At 36.9% G+C, this 20,898-nt stretch overlaps 2 protein-coding genes across 4 annotated transcripts in view; one reads left to right on the top strand and one right to left on the bottom strand.

Moving 5' to 3' along the window:
• Window positions 1-1,058: 1,058 nt before the first annotated feature.
• LOC120488401 (voltage-gated potassium channel KCNC1) lies at window positions 1,059-12,299 on the bottom strand. Of its 3 annotated transcripts, none has more exons than XM_089125711.1 (4): window positions 12,180-12,299; window positions 6,917-6,965; window positions 4,050-4,576; window positions 1,059-2,951 (listed from the first exon to the last, which is right to left on the bottom strand). In XM_089125711.1, exons 3-4 carry the CDS (start codon window positions 4,518-4,520, stop codon window positions 2,166-2,168), a joined length of 1,257 nt encoding a protein of 418 aa, XP_088981837.1. In that variant the 5' UTR covers window positions 4,521-4,576; window positions 6,917-6,965; window positions 12,180-12,299; the 3' UTR covers window positions 1,059-2,165. The 3 variants fall into 3 exon arrangements, with proteins under 3 accessions (XP_088981837.1, XP_039541062.2, XP_088981836.1); XM_039685128.2 differs by having other exon boundaries at window positions 6,922-6,965; XM_089125710.1 differs by lacking the exon at window positions 12,180-12,299 and having other exon boundaries at window positions 6,917-7,059.
• The window catches only part of fmnl1b (formin like 1b), a 24,844-nt gene continuing 16,139 nt past the window's right edge, over window positions 12,194-20,898 (top strand). Inside the window, exons 1-2 of the mRNA XM_089125430.1 lie at window positions 12,194-12,340; window positions 20,565-20,648. Coding sequence (XP_088981556.1) covers window positions 12,194-12,340; window positions 20,565-20,648 — 231 coding nt within the window. The remainder of the gene's footprint in view (window positions 12,341-20,564; window positions 20,649-20,898) is intronic.

Below are 20,898 nucleotides of genomic sequence, written 5' to 3'. Positions count from 1 at the left end.
TGATAATTTACTCACCCCCATGTCATCCAAGTTGTCCATGTCTTTCTTTCCTCAGTCGAAAAGAAATTTAGGTTTTTGATGAAAACATTCCAGGATTTTTCTCCATATAATGGACTTCAATGGGAACCAGACGGTTCAAGGTCCAAAAGTTCCAAAAGTTTTAATAACAGTTTCAGATGCAGCTTCAAATGTCTTTAAACGACACCAGACGATGAATAAGGGTCTTATCATGCGAAACGATCGGTTATTTCAAAACTTATTCCAAAAATGTAACTTTTCTAAGGACAAATGCTAGCCTTGCTCTATTCTGTGAGGCGCGTTTGTAACGTCACATAATACGTAATTACGTTCAAAAGGTCACGGGCGGTGTAGCCGGAAGTACAGAGTCAGGTTGAACGTGCAAACTAACTCAAATGTCGTTTACAAAAAAGGAATTGAAAGGTAAAACAACGATGTTGGACGATTTTGATTCTGTACTTTCGGCTACGTCGCCCGTGACCTTTTGAACGTAATTACGTATTACGTGACGTTACAAACACGCCTCACAAAATAGAGCAAGGCTAGCATTTGTCCTTAGAAAAGTTAAATTTTTGGAATAAGTTTTGAAATAACCGATCGCTTCGCATGATAAGACCCTTATTCATCGTCTGGTGTCGTTTAAAGACATTTGAAGCTGCATCTGAAACTGTTATTAACTGTCTTTTGGACCTTGAACCGTCTGGTTCCCATTGAAGTCCATTATATGGAGAAAAATCCTGGAATGTTTTCATTAAAAACCTAAATTTCTTTTCGACTGAGGAAAGAAAGACATGGACATCTTGGATGACATGGGGGTGAGTAAATTATCAGCAAAAGTTTTTTCAAAAGTGAACTACTCCTTTATGTCAGTTACACTGTTTACTTCTGAAGTAAAAAAGTGGCGATTCTTTTCAAGGTTGTTATTATACATTTATTACAGTGTTATTATACATATTACAATGTAATTATATGTTTACTTTATTACAATGTATAAATTGTATACATTGTTATAAATTTGTTACATTATTATTTTGTTACATAATTCTTTTTGAAAAAAGTAGCAATTTTTTGACCATATGTTTAGGTTTAGTATTGGTTACATATCCATTTTATGCATTTGTAGCGGCACATAAAAACAGTCCAAAAACAGCTAAAGCCTAGTTCACACTACGTGATTTTAAGCCCGATTTAAGCCCGATTTGCAAATCGTTGAGTCGCCGACAAGTCAGGGTGTTATCGCGTGCAAATCGCGGGCGATTAGCGGACGATTAACGCTCGCCAATCAGTTAGTGTGAAAGAGCCAACAACGCATCAAAGACAGCTCGCAGACAGCTCGCAGACAGGTCACCGAGCTCAGAAAAATATCTAGCATGCTAGATATCTCGAGCAGTCGCGCGACTCAATCTCAGTGATGTCATGAGTACAGCCAATCATAGCAACGCATGGGTTGAGGACACCAGGTAAATCTTACTTTTTCTTTTTTGCATTTTTTTTCTCAGAGCAGATCGTCGAGCAAACAGTGTGCAGCACTAGTTTCTGTCTGACGTCCATATTCGCGTGTTGTGTTCTTCTCTGCAGTTTCGCGTCATTTCTGGTTCGTTTTATTGCGTGGTTTTTCGTTACAAAACATGGTTTCTAGACCAGATAGAATCGTGTTGTTGTCAACTCGTTATTTGTTTGATTATTTTCAGGATTTAGACCGTATTATAGTACTGAAACAGCTCTCATTGAGTCACAAATGATATGCTCTTATCATCCGATCGTGGTTGTATCTCTGTGTAGTGCGTTGTTAACTCGTGTAGTGAGTTACCTCCTGTTGTGGATCAATCACGTTGTGTTGTGTGGTGTGAACAGCTAAACAACTTGAACACTCATGATTTCACTGAGAGCAAGTCATGTAGTGTGAACTGCACAGTTCAGCCCGACATTTTAAAATCATGTAGTGTGAACTAGGCTTAAGGAGCTGAGTACAGGAATTACTTCTGTGACACCTTTAGGTATTAGGAATGATGTGTAATGATATTTATCCTCCAGTTTAAGACTCTGGTGCCTCTTTCTCCAGTCAACACAGATTCTGCAAAAGACACACACATGTAATAAAAGATATCTTGACATGTTTCATTGATACCTCGGTTTCTATTTAGCCTCTAAGCGGTAGACGCATGGACTCTCTTCTCCTTCCTTCTAGGCATCGAATCCTTTGTCTTGAGTAGGGTGTTGAACTTAATGAAGTTGTTGATGATTATGGGCACAGGCAGGATGATGAGCAGAATCCCAACCATTGCACAGAGAACGGCTACACACTTGCCTTTAGATTCCATGGGATACATGTCTCCATAACCCACTGTGGTCAGTGTGATCACTGCCCACCAAAAACTGTAGGGAATGTCCTTAAATTGAGATTGGTAATCAGTTGTATTGAATTCAGCGTAATAAATCATGGTCCCGAAGATGAGAGTGCAGCAGAAGAGAATAAGAGGAAGTGTGCAGAGAGCCGTCGCACTGGCCCGGAGTGTGTGTTCAAGAACTCTCACACTGAACACATACCGCATCAGCTTGAAGACGCGAAAGACACGAATGCATCGCATTACATGCAGGAAGCCCAATGCCTGAAAGCAGATTGACCCTGAACACCAGCGGAAGAACCAGGGGAACAGGGCCAGCACGTCGACGATGTTCATCACGTTCATGATGAAGCTCAGTTTGCTCGGGCAGCTGACAGCACGCATCACAAACTCAAACACGAACCACAGCGAACACACCAACTCCACAGCATCCAGAGCTCTAGGAGCAGAGGGGTTCTCGGTTTGATACTCGCTCGAGTTGTCTACCGATACCCCATAAATGTAGGGAGGCTTTCTATCCAGATATGACTGCAGACAGAATGCAGTGATAGAGAGCAGGATGAAGAACATAGATACGACCGCCGTGACCTGGAGAAACAGAAACAGAAATAATGAGCAAGGAGCCACTCATATAGAATAACTGCGGAGTAACAGTAACTGATTTAGGGTTGAGCATCATCCAGAACTGAACTGAGAATGCCTTTTAAAATTCCTGAATACTATAGGCCTTAATAGTATATTAAATTACAGACGGAAGGATGGACAGACTAATGTTGATCGATAGACAGACAGACAGACAGACATGTAGATAGATAGATAGACGGACGGACGGACGGACGGACGGACGGACGGACGGACGGACGGACGGACGGACGGACGGACGGACGGACGGACGGACGGACGGACGGACGGACAGACAGACAGACAGACAGACAGACAGACAGACAGACAGACAGACAGACAGACAGACAGACAGATAGATAGATAGATAGATAGATAGATAGATAGATAGATAGATAGATGATATATAGATGATAGATAGATAGATAGACTGACAGACACACAGACAGATAGATAGATAGATAGATAGATAGATAGATAGATAGATAGACAGACAGACAGACAGACAGACAGACAGACAGACAGATAAATAGATAGATAGATAGACTGACAGACACACAGACAGATAGACAGATAGATAGATAGATAGATAGATAGATAGATAGATAGATAGATAGATAGATAGATAGATAGATAGATAGATAGATAGATAGATAGATAGATAGATAGATAGATAGATAGATAGATAGATAGATAGATAGATAGATAGATAGATAGATAGATAGATAGATAGGCAGGTAAGATAGATAGATAGATAGATAGATAGATAGATAGATAGATAGATAGATAGATAGATAGATAGATAGATAGATAGATAGATAGATAGATAGATAGATAGATAGATAGATAGATAGATAGATAGATAGATAGATAGGCAGGTAAGATAGATAGATAGATAGATAGATAGATAGATAGATAGATAGATAGATAGATAGATAGATAGATAGATAGATAGATAGATAGATAGATAGATAGATAGATAGATAGATAGATAGATAGATAGATAGATAGATAGATGATTCTGAATTTCGCACAACCCAGCATAAAGAAAGACACTTGTGATACCGTGGCGCCAGTGGATGAAAGCGGGTTGTCAAAGAGAGCCCATATCTTCGGCTGCCATGCTCTAGTGTGGCCGGATTGGTCATTCTCCGTCACTGAAGGGTCAATCTGAGCCAAAGCTTCTACGGCATCTCGGTGCTGTTGAAAAGCCGCCCAACAGCAGGGCTCCACATCTGTGCCGCTGATTCCCCAGAAATCAAACTCCTCTTCCAGCATCACACTGCAACAGGTGGTGGGGTAGTGCAGCTTCCCGCTCCTATAATACTGCAGCACGTGACTGAAGAGCTCAGGGTGCCGATCGAAAAACAGCTCTGACGGAGGCTTCTCAGTGTCCACCAGCTGGGCAAGACGGGACCCCGGAAGGGTCATTAGGGTACTCTTGTGGGTCTCATGTTTTACCCCTCCGACATTTATCACTATTTTATCATTACAGCCCTCGGAGGCTCCCAGTGAGGAAACGCCCACAGAACTCATTATAGTGGACAAAGTGCTCAGTGTTGTTATTCTGCAGATGTCTGGTTGCTGGTTTTCTATAATACAAATGAAAAGTTTATCATCAAGATATCATCAGTAGTAATACCAGGCACCTTATGTCAAAAAGATGATTGATTGACAGGTGCCCCGCCCCTTCCCGCCCCTTTCCCACGCCCCTTTGGCATAGGATGAAAGGGTTGAATAGAGAGCAAAGGAGATAAGAGGTGATAAAAAGTATCAAAATGAGATAAAAAGTATCAAAAATGAGATAAAAAAGTATCAAAATGAGATAAAAAGTATCAAAAATGAGATAAAAAAGTATCAAAATGAGATAAAAAGAGAGACATCTGGGTTAGCAGATAAGATCAAAAGGCATCAAATGGATTTGACAGTTAGTTTTATGACCTATTGACCACCTAGCCTTGATAATGTCATTTTTAACAGTTGTTTTTAACTGTAAAGATAAGATTAAAGGGATCAAATGGATTTGACAGTTAGTTTTTTAACCTATTGACCCTCCTAGCCTTGATAATATCATTTTTAACAGTTGTTTTTACCTGTAAAGATAAGATTAAAGGGATCAAATTGGATTTGACAGTTAGTTTTTTAACCTATTGACCCTCCTAGCCTTGATAATATCATTTTTAACAGTTGTTTTTTTTAACTGTAAAGATCAGTTAAAGTTAGTTTTATGACCTAGTGACCCCTTCAAGTCTTGATCATGGCTTGTGTTTTAACTGTGGCTTTTTAAACAATGAGAGATGGTGTCTGTTTTAGTGTTTTCGAACATCACCGCATCCCCTCTGAGCTGCAGCTGTGAAAATGATAAGAAAAAAAGTGTGGAAGTTTATCTGTTCTGTAAAAAAGCATTTCATTTTAAATAAAAGATTGTTGAATAAAACAAACTGCTTATGAAAAAACAATGCAAATGCAAAAAAAATTATTTTGTGGTCATGTCCGAGCTATATTAAGTCAAGTCAAATATATTTATATAGCGCTTTTCACAATACAGATTGTATCACAGCTGCTTCGCAGTATCAATCAAGACATTACTGAGAGCTGATCAATGGTATGATGGGTCATTTAATTTGAATATCCCCAACTGAGAATGGGTTCTGTGGGTTCAGATGCACGCTGCTCACTTATGTTTTGAGCCATGAGCCATGAATGGGAGGGGCATTTGCATTGTTTTTTCATAAGCAGTTTGTTTTATTCAACAATCTTTTATTTAAAATGAAATGCTTGGTTCAGTGGATAGTCTTTTTTATTTTATATTATTTTTACAGAACAGATAAACTTCCACACTTTTTTTCTTATCATTTTCACAGCTGCAGCTCAGAGGGGATGCGGTGATGTTCGAAAACACTAAAACAGACACCATCTCTCATTGTTTAAAAAGCCACAGTTAAAACAAGCCATGATCAAGACTTGAAGGGGTCAATAGGTCATAAAACTAACTGTCAAACCCATTTGATCCCTTTTGATCTTTACAGTTAAAAAAACAACTGTTAAAAATGATATTATCAAGGCTAGGAGGGTCAATAGCTTAAAAAACTAACTGTCAAATCCAATTTGATCCCTTTAATCTTATCTTTACAGTTAAAAACAGCTGTTAAAAATGATATTATCAAGGCTAGGAGGTCAATAGGTCATAAAACTAACTGTCAAATCCATTTGATCCTTTTAATCTTATCTTTACAATTAAAAACAAATGTTAAAAAATGACATTATCAAGGCTAGGTGGTCAATAGGTCATAAAACTAACTGTCAAATCCATTTGATCCCTTTAATCTTATCTTTACAATTAAAAACAACTGTTAAAAAAGGACATTATCAAGGCTAGGCGGTCAATAGGTCATAAAACTAACTGTCAAACCCATTTGATGCCTTTTGATCTTATCTCGCTAACCCAGATGTCTCTCTTTTTATCTCATTTTGATACTTTTTATCACCTCTTATCTCCTTTGCTCTCTATTCAACCCTTTCATCCTATGCCAAAAGGGGCGTGGGAAAGTCGCGGGGCACCTGTCAATCAATCATCTTTTTGACATAAGGTGCCTGGTATTACTACTATCATCGATATTCACCGGAAATCCTACATCAACATTTGTTCATTTAGCACCAAAAACGAAGTATACAAATATCAATATAGTTACAGTGCAGAACAATAATAATTCATTTAAAATTTTGATTCAACCATTTGTTTGCATAACTAAAAAAAAACAAATATATTTTCCATATATTTGTTTTTATTACAGTATAAATAATTATTGTTTGTATTTTTGTTTTTTTGTAGTTTTATTCATTAAAAAATACATTGCAATGCAATCATATCATTTGACTGATAATGGCTTAAAGAAGCTGAAAACAAATCATCCACCTTATAAAAGACTGACCTTACCTTGTCCCGGGACAGACTTTGATATCCTTTCACTCAAAGATACTCTGAAAAACACAGAATTTCACAATTATAATCTTTTGACTGTGTTGGTGATCTTAAATCCTGGAGCTTTGAAACACTTACACAATCTATGCAACTTTATCCTTCTCTAAAGTCCAGCCCCCAAAGGTCCCAGAAGACACGCCAAAGAACGTGTAACCAGAAAAAAAAAGTCCATCTGACGAAAACCAGCTGTTGCGGGCAGTCGAACTTCCTGTCAGCTCAATAATGGACATTTGTGGCCTGAAGCATTCATTTTATTGAACCAACATCATGTAGATTTCCATTACACGAGAGTAGATGTTAAAACTTCATGCTGATTTGTACTCAGCTAGCTTATCTTTCGCCAAGATAAGATAACAAGACTTAGCTTTACAGTAAACTATACTTCTCCATCCATTTACGCTACGTTCCATATGGTGCTGTGATTCTCCTTCTGTCCGGCGTTAACGGCCGCAGTGTACTTGGCACGTCAGCACACACGACGGCTAAACTACAGTGTGGTCTCCCCAGTGGACCGTCTGGATTGAGCGAGTAGGGGACATCTCTAGGGTCTTCGACTAGCCCACGACACCTCATCTTGCGTTGTTCCACACTCCCATCTCATCCACTCTCCCTGTTTGGCCTGGGAAATGGCCTTTCCACACCTCATCCTCTCCTCCTGCTTTCGCACCTTGTTGACTAGCTTCCACCTTTGAGCTGGGCCTGCCTTGTGCCATTTAGGAGCTAAACTGAGTCCAAAACCCCCTCTTCCATGCTGTACCCGTCCAACGATATCCCCAATTTGAAAGGCAGGCTTTGCCTCTACCACAGATTTCTTTGCTGACCAGTTTTTAACACAGGGGCTGCCTCCCTTACACATTTGTCACGTGACTCTACTACACTGTAAAAAAAATATTGATGGTTTAACTTAAAAAAGTAAGTAACCTGGTTGCCTTAAAATTTTAAGTTCATTGAACTGGAAAAAATAATACAATGAAGGAGATTAATTTAACCATCAGAAACTCAAAATTATAAGTTATCTGAACTAAATAAATTATTTAAGTTGATTTGACAAAAGCAAAAATGTTGTGATTACTACACTGTAAAAAAAATATTGTTGGTTCAACTTAAAAAAGTAAGTTACCTGAGTTGCCTTACAATTTTAAGTTCATTGAACTGGAAAAAGTGAGTTAATACAATGAAGTAGATCAGAAACTCAAAATAATAAGTTATCTCAACTAAATAAATTATTATAAAGTAGGGCTGTGCAAAAGTTAATTGCGATTAATCGCATCCAAAATAAAAGTCTGTGTGTACATAATATATTTGTGTGTGCTGTATATAAATATTTTGTATATATAAATACCTATGCATGCATGTATATATTTAAGAATTATTTGCGCTAAAATTCTGTATATATATATAAATACATAATCGATATTATATAAATATAAATATTTTATATATCAACACATTTTCTTAAATATATACATGCATGTGTGTGTATTTATATATACAAAATAATTATATACAGCACACACAAATATATAATGTAAACACAGACTTTTATTTTGGATGCGATTAATCGCAATTAATTTTTGCACAGCCCTATTATAAAGTTGATTTGACAAAAGAAAATATGTTGTGATAACAAATCTTGAAAATATTTTTTACAGTGTAAGGTCATTTCCAGCCTGACCTTGGCACTCTTAAACTCCTGGGTAAAAGCAGAGAATGGCAGCTGCAATATTCATTTACTATTAAGTCCCACTCTGCTGAGGAACTCCCAACTTATTAACGCTTCCAGCTTATCCAGAAACGTCGTACACGGTCAGTGGCCACAGCAATCTCGGCAGTAGACCAAACTGAAAGCACCAGAGTTTTAGTTGAGCACAACTGTTTATGCTCTTCAACCCTTCCACTGCTTGTCGTCTGACTTCTCCCACTCGAACTGTGTCCTTTAGATCCCCATCGTAGCATCTCCCAAGACTCTTCACTGGCTTCGCAGAAACTCTTGGTATTGCCTCACCATTAATGAAGATTGTTTTATCCACTACCTTTTATTTCCAATAAAAGTGGAGGGATACTCTACTTTTTTTGGAAATAGGCTCATTTTACAACTCCCCCAGAGTTAAACTGTTTAGTTTTACCATTTTCGAATCCATTCAGCCGATTTTCTGATATTTAGAAGAATATCAGTAATCAGACAGTTTCTGGTCTCATTGACTTCCATAGTAGGAAAAAAATATACTATGGAAATCAATGAGGTATGATTACTGATATTCTTCTAAATATCAGAAAATCGGCTGAATACATTCGAAAACGGTAAAACTCAACTGTTTAACCCTGGGGGAGTTGTAAAATGAGCCTAGTTCCAAAAAAAAGGTGGAGTATCCCTTTAACTATCGAGATGCTCCTTGATTTAGAGGGCTTAAATTGCATTCGTGCCCATTCAATATTATCTGTTAACTTACCGGATAACCAATTAGTGCAGGCTACTGTTACTGTTATAGTCATGGTTGTCTCTTTTCTCTATGCTGGTTAGTCTGACCGAGTTCACAAGTCTTAATATATGTTCATAACTAACTGGTGCCTGTCGCTGGATTTCGTTCAACTGATTTCGTAAGAAGGACTGATCAATGCGAAAACATAGAATTCACTTTCTGTAAAGATGCCAGACCTCCATCTGAAACATTATATCCACTCACAAATGCAGTTCATTGAGAGGTCTATGAAATAAGGGCGTTCACACTGACAGATTATCTGCACTTGTTTATGCTATCGCCTGCCGAATGTTGAATAACAGCATCTGCCAATGACTGAATGCGATGTACTGTAAATATCATTTGAAATTTTAGCAACAAGAAAATAAAAAAGTGTCAAAATATAATGACTGTCTTTATCAGCAAGGCATCTCATTTGTGAACCGATAACAAATCCTCTTTTGTGCACTTCTAATGGTGTTCACTTATGGTGAATAATAACGCTGTCTATGTGAACAAGACACAAATGACTTTTCCATACATCCTTGGTCTCTTCCTCTGCAACACACACACAAACACACACACACTTTATAGTGGTAACTCAGCTCTGATGTAGCATTTAATGGGCTACATATATTCATTTGGTCAGAGCATATCTGGCATATTATAGTTCAACTCAACTTATAGTTCGACATTGTCAAACAATCAGCATTTGTAAATCATAATTTTTTTATAATATTTTTTAATGATTAAAATGCTAAAAGGTGGAGATTTAAGCAGAAAATAATAGTTGACTTTACGACAAACATTTGTGCATGTCAATCCCATAAATTCATACAGCGTTTTCAGTCAAGAATCTGGAATCTGGCGTTCAAGGATTGTTCAAATCTGCTTGAGAACCAGAAGGTGGTGCAATTGCTCAATACTCTTTCATTCGTATGCCATTACTAAATTGAAGTGGCAACTGAGTAATCTTGAAAACCTTTTAATCTTAAACTTTAATGAAGTAAAAACTACTCAGGCCTGTGTGCATTTTGACAGTTCATATATACAATGCTTACTTTGTCAACAATAAGGTAAGAAATGAAACCTATAGTCATGCAGCAAACACTTTCATCCAACGGCAAAACCGCTGTGAAGGAGCTCGGGATTATTTGCTTTGTTAAGAAGAATGTTAGTGATGGATCAAACTTTTTGAGTTATCAGCCCTGATCTTTAACCACCAAAAACATATTTAAATGAACGTATTTACCAAGAATTCTACTATGGGTTACCATTTGCATTTCAAATGAGCACTAGGGACACAATACTAATGATAACTCTAAGTCTAGTAGGTCAATCAAAGACCATTTTAATACTAATGTGTGAGAATATATATTGCCTCAATAATCTCCTTACTCCTTATTAGTTAGTTAGGTAAATATTGTTGGTTTAACTTAAAAAATAAGTAACCTGGTTGCCTTAAAATTTTAAGTTGATTGAACTGGAAAAAGTGAGTTGATTTAATCATCAGAAAGGCAAAATAAGAACAAGTTATTTGAACTAAATAAATTATTTAAGTTGATTTGACAAAATAAAAAATGTTGTGATAACAAATCTTGAAAATAGTTTTTATTGGGTAGGATTCAGAATAAGGCATTAATATGTGCCTTATAAGTACTAATAAACAACCAGTATCCTAATAATATGCATGTTAATAAGCAAATTATAGTGAGAATTTGACCCTAAACTGAAGTGTTACCACACTGTAAAAAATATTTTCAAGATTTGTTATCACAACATATTTTCTTTTGTCAAATCAACTTTATAATAATTTATTTAGTTGAGATAACTTATTATTTTGAGTTCCTTCATTGTATTAACTCACTTTTTCCAGTTCAATCAACTTAAAAGTTTAAGGCAACCCAGGTTACTTACTTTTTTAAGTTAAACCAACAATATCTTTTACAGTGTAGTAATCACAACATTTTTTCTTTTGTCAAATCAACTTAAATAATTTATTTAGTTCAGATAACGTATAATTTTGAGTTTCTGGTGATTAAATCATTCTCCTTCATTGTATTAACTCACTTTTTCCAGTTCAATGAACTTAAAATTTTAAGGCAACCAGGTTACTTACTTTTTTAAGTTAAACCAACAATATTTTTTTACAGTGCACATTTATACAAAGAAGAGCAGTCTGTGTGTCAGGTGTGGTTTTGGTTGTCTTTAGTATCCTAGCAGCAAACACCAACAGGAAACACGAGACACCGGTTGTAGATGGACATCTGAGTAAGTATCAGGTGTTCATATGAGACACACACACAGTCAGGTGTGAGTCTACAGATCCAGCACTAGGACCCAGGATCATCCCTGTTCCTGCCTCCTCTCCTCGATCACTCACTCCAGGATGGAGCAGAGAGATGTCACAGAGACCAGAAGCACACGCAGAAGCAGGTCAGAGACCAAACACATCCAGACAGAACATAGTCTTGCCTACTAAGTGTCATTTTCTTTAGGATTCACATTCTGCAAATGGACAACACCATCAGAAGACTACAAAATTCCTGAATAAGTCATCAACTATGTAAAAACCGCAAGCTTTTACATGGTACCCTCCACAGAACCACGTTCTAGGATTGCTGGATTTTATCCAACCATCGGACCTAAACGACTTCTACACAGGGACTCAACCAGAAGGGTTTAGAAACATAAAGTTGTAGTCCTAGAAGTTCACTGAGCGAGACTCAGATTCTCTGGACTGTATATGTGTACCTCTACATTCAGCCATGGGAAACGCAGCTGGAAGTCTGGAGATGACCCCGGCGCAGGACATCAAACGGCCCCTCAGCACCTACGGCCAGAAACAGCCACCGGCCCCCAAACTGCCCCCGCCGCCTGAGGACGAATTAGAGGAGAGGTTCAGCACTGTGTTGGTACGTACAGAACAAAACATCCCATAAGCAGAAGGCTAAACACACACTAACAGTGAGTTTCAGCTCAGCTCATTTTCATTTTTGTTAAATGATTTGCTGAAAAACGGCATGTCGAAGGGCATTACCATAAATATGTCTGATATGCATGGTGAAACTCTCTCTGTGTGGTTATGAATGATTAAAACAGTTCAAATGACTGTGTTGGAATGTTATGCGGATATGAACTGAAGTGATTGCATTCATTTGTGAAATCTGTAAGATCTCTCAGAGTATGAGTGTTATGCAGACGTGAGACTATAATTGTGCAGATGGGAAACTCTAATGAGTCTTAAGGTAGTTGACATTTCAAGTGCTTTATCTACATGTATGCATGATGTAGGATTTATACTTATTTATGAGTGTAAAATGTTTTAAATATCTTTAAATATCTTTTTTTTTAAACTTTGATCTGCTACTTACTCGCTACCTTCCTTACGTTCCAATCTTGAGACTTTCTTTTCATACATTAAGAGTAAATTGTAATCAGGGTCTGTAAAAATCCCCAAAAGAGCAAAATGCAACATTAAAGTATTATAAAAGTAGTCTATCAGCACTACATTTGAATAGATTTGTGAACATGAACAGACTGAAAATTAAGTCACTATTAACCTGAAATCTTCTTTGACAGTTTGTCCTTCACTATATGAAAAAAAAGCTATTTTAAATATCTTCGTCCAACGGAAGAGCAAAAAAAAATAGATCATAGGGATTTTAATGGACATTTTTGTTTAAAAGTGACTTAATTATATAAATTCACACACCTTACCACAGTAAATAATATATTGTTTGAGAACAGAATGATAATATGATGAGGTTTAGAGTTGGACCTGGAATGATCATCTATAAACTAGTTAATGAATATTGGACATCTGAACAGACCAAATCCAACCACTCACATGTATACCTGTGTATAAAAGGGATATTTAGCCCACCTTTACCTATATACTGTAAATCGGTCAGGCTCTGGTGTGTGTTAGTAATGTCAGCTGTCATTTATGGTGCATTCACGTAATATGGTAATTATGTAAATACCTAAAGCTGATGTGGAAAAGGCACATGAACACCCCCTCATGTGGTGTTTTCCACTGGGCAGCTCGTAGAATATTTTAATGCACGAGTTGCCGAGATGAGATAACCTTTGACCTTTTCAAAATGGCAGAGAGCAACGTGAATGGTAAAAATATGTACTATTCATGATCTAGATTATTTACCGTTTAAGTTTTGATGAATATTTTTTTCTTGCTGTAGCAGATGACTTAATAATTTTAGTCTGGATCTCAATCTTTTTACCACATTACGACAACAAAAGCAATTGAACACGCAACACACTGGTAAATATCTTTCCATAGCACGTGAATGCACCCTTATTCCATGTTAATTAATCTACTCTGCCAATATCCTTGATGCGTCTCCTAAATCAGATAAACACTCCACAATCTCCCATCATGCAGCAGTGAAAGGCCATCTAATCTACGAACAAGTTTTAAAGTGCACATGCAGGCTCTCCATCAAACCTAAACAACTTTGTCATCTATAATGCCAACTGAGAAAGAGAGTTTGGGACATGTTTGTATATGGAAATACGATGCAAATAATCCAAGTAGCACCGGCAGCATGTTAATGATAAAACAAACGGAGTTAAAATGGGAATCACTCAAAAACACACACAGTCGGGTACTAAATGTAAATATTACAATACAAAGCATCAGTACAATAACCTGTAAGACTCAAATTAATAAGTATTAAATTATGAAACAACGTCTTGCATAAAATACACAACAAGTCTCACATAAAAGTGTCCATGTACACATGCAAACTCATGCAAATGTACAGAGAATTCTGCATTATTTTTTTTGTGAGGCTTTTTAAACACACAAGCTGATGCTTTCTACATCGCCCTGCCGAGGAGAGGAGCGCAAGACGTCTGCAAAACCACAGTCCTGTAATTATAAAAATGGCCCGTTCACTTATTGATATTTTGCATGAGGCTACTTACTGAAAGGACCATCCATCTTCAGCAGTAGTCCACCCCTCAGCTGATCTAGAAAATATATGGCAATGAATCAAAGTCAATACTGAATGGATTTCAATATGCTTATTACTGCAGAAACTGATTGTATTACTGAATAAAATATATTACTGATGTAACATTTGGCCCTCTGGCGGTTAAAACACATTTTGGGAAAGAACATTTGTGCGGATGAATATGACCCTTAACAATAGATGTTTTACAACAGAGCTATATGGCAATTTATCGGTTCAATATTTGACCTGTTGAGTCATAAAAACGCCATCTCTGTTGCTTTTACAACATTTCAAATCCCTCAGTTCTCACTATCTCCGAAAAGCCAAAGCAATGTTGATTCTTGTTTTATTACGAGCTCTGTCACGCTCTCTTTTTGCAACCCGGTCTCACCCCAAGACGTCATATAACTGACGTTTTGGGACGTCTTTTGACCATACGTCAATATTCGGCTTTTTAGGGCCCCCTTAAACGTCGGTAGATGAGGTTATGGGATCCTAACTCTACCCCATACCTAAACCTAACCCGTCACCTAACTGACGTTAAAGGTAAAGCGTCAGTTGTATGACGGCCCGGGATCGCCATCTACCGACGTTTAAGGGGGCCCTAAAAAGGCTGATATTGACGTATGGTCAAAATACGTCCCAAAACGTCAGTTATATGACTTTTTGGGATGAGACTGTGTTACTTTTTGCCAGCGGGACTGTTCGGCATTTGTTTAAAACAGGCAATTCTTCGAAAGTTCGAGATTAAGTGGCTCTGTGTCAACCCTTCTCGCTCGTTGTAACAACTAACCTCAAATACAGACACGTTAAGTAGCCGAGGAGTTACATATTTCAGAGCTTACCATAGAGAATCAGGGCATGTTTTTGGCTCTTTATTTCAATTTTGCTCATTTTAAACAAAAACGTTACACAGTGTACCTTTATAAATAATAACAGTACACAAATCAAGCTGAGCTCTTGAGAAATGTGAAATTATTACTATTATCAAACTATTACAAAATCCTTGAGGTGATATTATAAAAAGTACCAGATTTGGCTTATAAATATACAAAATACTCCAATATATGGAAATATTAATTGTATTTAATATTCAGTATCATCTTCTAGTGTAATTCTGCAAATGACAGCTCTGAACGATGACATTATGTGTATTGCAGTATACGCTGCTTCACTGCATTGATCTTTGATGCAACAATTATATGTGAACATACATGTGTGTACTTTATAAAGGACTCAAATATCCTAAGATTAATTTATAATCCTAGAATATATAATCTTGTATATTCAAATAGAACCCATCGTAAAGGATTCAAAATAAATGGTGTCACAACATGTGATGAAGTTAGAAAACGTTAGCCGACCTTGTCCTGAAAACTGTTTTTATTTTTAGAGGAGGACTAAAAAAGATGGAAGATGTAAAAAAAGACAAAGAAAGGGCAGACGTTCCACTCAGAAGGGAGAGAAATATAAGCAAAAAGACGATGGTGGAAAAGTTGGATGTGTTTGGTCTTTTATTCTATATTTTTCCAGCCTCCTTTCCTCATTTTATAGGCAGAAAAGGGGAACTATAATTATAAAGAGCGAGACAAAAAGGAAACTATGCGGTCTGAATTAAGAAATCACTGTGTCTACACAGCAGACCCAATGCCACTATTATAAGATTGGCGATTATAAATCAATGGTGCTGTCTGCACTGCAGGCTTTCCATAGAGGAAGATTGTTTGAGAGTGAGACTGTGTGTATGTGTGTGTGTTTGCCCTAAAGCATTATTTCTGCAGATTGGTGTTCCTCCCCTTGACCTGTTTTATAAATTAGGACACAGTGCCATACTAATGTGCCACGCATCGCAAAGAACAGGAATTCAATATGCTGCAAAAAAATTAAATAAATAAATAAATGAAATTAAATGACAAAGCAAAAGTAAAACATGATGTTGTGGATGTAACTTTTACGTCATACCATTCAAAAGATTAGGATGGGTAAGAAGAAGTCTCACGGGTAAAAATACAGTAATATAACAGTATAATATTGTGAAATATTTTTTACAATTTAAGAGAACCGTTTTCTATTTGAATATATTTTAAAATGTAATTTATTCCTGTGATCAAAGCTGAATTTTCAGCATCATTACAGTCTTCAGGGTCACATGATCTTTCAGAAATCACTAATATGATGATTTGCTGCTCGAGAAATATTCCTGATTATTATCAATGAGGAAAACAGTTGCGCTGCCTAATATTTTTGTGGAAACTGTAACATATTTTTCCGGATTCTTTGATGAATAAAAGGTAAAAGAAAAACAGCATTTATTTGAAATATAGAAATCTTTTATAACAGTGTTCATCCAATGATCTTACATCATGTTGTTTCATCGACTTCTGACAATTTTTAAGCAAGACATGACATCCAATATTACAGTAAGAAGTGCAAAAGTTTTCCTTTCACTTTTCACAGTAAACTTGATTTCCCAGGTCTGACGCGGATACATCGATGTTTAGACTGTTTAGCATTTTTGCTTTGACATCTACTGTACAGTTCTTTAGTCTTCGGTCAGTCTTGGGATCATAAGCGGGTCACAAAAAAGGCCAAATTAGTTCATTGAGATCTTTTACAATGTTCCCAAAACAAATGATAACATTCCTGAGCTATCAGCTGAAAGATACAGCCAAGGAACTGGCACAAAACAAATGAATTCCTATCACCTTTAAAGCAAACAGTCTGTTCCTAAAGCAAGAAATGCAATCTCACCTGCTGTATGCAAAAGAGACAACTCCACAAACTGGCGGAAGGGGGTGTGGAAATACAGAGTGTTTTGATATTCTTATTGAGTCATTTCCCAAAATGCCCCCAAGTGAATAGAAACACCTGAAACCTCCAGGGAACGTCCAAATGAGAAGTAAGACTGAGAGAGAAAGTAAATAATGATTTAATTAACGGTGTTTGCTAAAGCAAGCATTATTTGTGTTCATAATTAGAGATTTGAACAAACAATTCATATGTATAAAAGGCATGAAACCCATCCCAGAACCATCTATCTATCTATCACCTCTCCAGAAAATAATACTTTTATTCAGCAAGGATGCATTAAACTCTTTTAAACGTATTCGTCAAAGAATGAAAAAAATAAAATAAAAGAATACAATATCACATTTGCCACAAAAATATTAAGCAGTACAACTGTTTTAAAGATTGATGATAATCTGAAATGTTTCTTGAGCAGCAAATCATCATGTTAGAATGATTTATGTAGTAGCCTAATGATGCTGAAATTTCAGCTTTGATCACAGGAATAAATTACAATTTAAAACTTAAAAAAAACTATTTAAAGTTATTCTAAATGTATTTTTTATCAAACCATATGGAAAGACCAGAAAACCACCGGTTAGAGAGTACTCCTTAGCAACTGCATAGTAACGCCCTGGCAACGCCCGAGCATAGCTGTGGTGGGTTTTGCATGGAAAAACACCACTAAGTATAGAATGTGTTTTAAAAGTGTTGCCGTTTAAAAAGTGAGACGCAGGTCAGAGGAACGGGGAAAAAAAGCGCAAGGTAGAAATGCGTTTTTTAAAAGTTGAACTTCTTTTAAATTGTGCACCGCGCTTTTTACTATGCCGTGTCACGCATGCGCGACGGCGACGCCCGGCAAAAGACGGTGGCTGTGTCCGAAATCTCCACTCAAACCACTACTCCCTACCTCCTATGTAGGGGGTAGGGAGTAGAGCACTATATAGCGAGCTCACCAGCATAATAGAAACACCACTTTCGGACACTAGTCGATCGTCTCTCGGCGCTGTTGATTTCGTCATTGCTGTCGTCCATCCGTTTTTTTTTTAGGATCAGTGCAATGCATGATGGTATGTAGAGCTTGTGGTAGTGACCATCATAGATATCTATATAAAGGCTAGAAATCTCGTCCACGCTGCTGGCCAATGGAGGTCGAAGTCGGCACCTGGCGGCCATCTTGTCACAGGCAGCTCGCTCACTGGTAACATTGTTTTGATGGTGCATGCACTTTTTAAATCACCGTAACTTGGTCAATTTTCTACCGATTTTCAAACGGTCTGGTTTGTTATAAACGGCAGAGATGTAGTTATGATACTGCATACTTATGAATAATAAGTGTATAAATAAATGAAGAGTTCAGATGCAAAAGCCTCTAAGTGCCATTTGAAATTTTCTTCTAAAATGATCATTTTTATCAAGCTTGTATATTTAAGTTCAGTAATTTCACTTAAATGGCAATGAAGATTACCTATTAATTGTCATTTAAGTGAAATTACTGAACTTAAATATACAAGCTTGATAAAAAATGGTCATTTTAGAAGAAAATTTCAAATGGCATTTAGAGGCTTTTGCATCTGAACTCTTCAAATAATCATCCAGAATTATAGCCACGTTAATAACGTTTGTAAGAAACCAAACCGTTTGTAAATCCGTCGAGATTTCAAAGAGATAAGAGTATTTCTTACATCAGATACCACAGAGCCCGCCAGAAAGCCTGTCTGTGACAAGATGGCCGTCGGTGATAACGATAAATACTCCGCCGTGAGACATCTAGCCTTTATATAGATATCTATGGTGACCATCGGTTGTACACTACTTTTCAAAATGCATTCTGGGATACATTGAGTGGACTATATCATCACTATACATTCAGACAGCAATGGCGAGCTCACTATATAGTCCACTATATAGTGAGTAGTGGGAGATTTCGGAAACACACACTCTAATTGGCTTCACTTCTCTCCGTTGAAATCTATGGGGTCGCTGACTCGCTGTGTTCACTTCTTTTGCTGTCTATGGTGGGGCCGTATAGTATAGATCCGTGCAAGTGCACAGACCATTAGCTTTCACTCTGCGACCTTTAAGACGATTTGCATAATGTTTTAGGAGATTTACACGCAGTCTGCAAGCGTGTGTGTGTTCGGTATCATGCTCAGATGAGTCATTGAGGTAATTCTGCGGGGACCATAACAATGTGTGTGTCTGTCTGTCGGTGTGTGCGTGTAAACACTCATGCTGTTCATAAATAATTTAGGAGATCGTCATAGAAACAGGACATTCACACAGCACTAATCTACCGGTTCAAAAAGGGCATTCTTCGAGTAAGCATATACTTATTATCCATGTGATCTGTCTGCTGCTCGTAAACCGTCTCACAAGACGCATCAGTTTATTAGTGTCCGTGTCCATGTGTCAACGACTGTTGAGTGCTATTGGACTCACAGTAACTCAACATTTACACACTGCAGTTATCTAGAACATATTATAGCTAGATCTGGTCTTTGACTGCAAGAAAATGCGACAATGGGGTGTTGTGGGTAATTGTCAGGGTGTTGCTATGCGGATGTCAAGGTGATTCGGTGATAGTTTCTTCCTCAGATTCCTCCTTCCATGCAATTTAATGGGTTCCCCCCGCTTTTTTTCTTAAAGAAATTAATACTTTCATTTAGCATTTCATTCAACAAGGATACATTAAATTGATCAAAGCGGACAGTAAAGGCATTTATAATATTACAAAAGATTTATATTTCAAATAAATGCTATTATTTTCAACTTTCCATTCATCAAAGTATCCTGAAAAAAAAAAATTATCAGTTTCCACACACACAAAAAAAGCAAAACTGTTTTAAACATTTATAAGTATAATACATATTCCTGAACAGCAAATATTAGAGTGATTTCTGAAGGATCATGTGACACTGAAGACTGGAGTAATAATGCTGAAAATTCAGCTTTGATCACAGGAATAAATTACATTTTACAATATATTACAATAGAAAACAGTTCAATTGCAATAATATTCACAATATTACTCTTTTACTCTATTTAGGATCAAATAAATAAAGCATTGGTGAGCAGAAGAGGCTTCTTTCATCATAATCATATGATTTCATAACATTTTTTAAATGGCAGTGTATAATAAAACACAAGTGTATAATAAAACATCAAAACATTTTCTCTGAAAAACATTATGCAATGAAAAATGGTTTTCAATAAAGTTCTTTGCTTAAGGAAGGGTGCAGCAATAAACAATAAGAAAGCCTTTTTAAGAGTTAACCTCAGTGGAACAGATCTAACGGTTCTGTTGAATTAATGTAAAAAAAAATGAGACTTACTCAAAGGTTTTATGTTGTCTCTTGCTCTGTGATTGTAGAATTCCATGAATCTCCCCCCTGATAAAGTGAAGCTGCTCTGTCAGTACGACAATGAGAAGAAATGGGAGTTAGTCTGTGACCAGGTGAGTTCAGAGCAAAAACACGCATACAGTACTAATTTACCATAAAGCTGATGTTACAACCCTAAAGCACATAGCACACCTTTAAAGGGGGTATAAAACACAATTATCCTTGCTCTTTCAAAGTAAAAACTTCCTCTCCAGTTCATCCAGAGCATTTATAGAAACTAAATTCAAAAATTGGTTCAGAAGATATGATGGTTTTGATGTCACAAACATGACCCTTTTAAGATATGTCCAAACAAAGGTTAGC

This window comes from Pimephales promelas, chromosome 22 (genome assembly GCF_988280905.1).
Source record: "Pimephales promelas chromosome 22, fPimPro1.hap1.1, whole genome shotgun sequence".
Lineage (NCBI taxonomy): Eukaryota > Metazoa > Chordata > Actinopteri > Cypriniformes > Leuciscidae > Pimephales > Pimephales promelas.
Note: the sequence above shows the minus strand (reverse complement) of the source record. Positions and strands in the feature narration are given on the sequence as shown.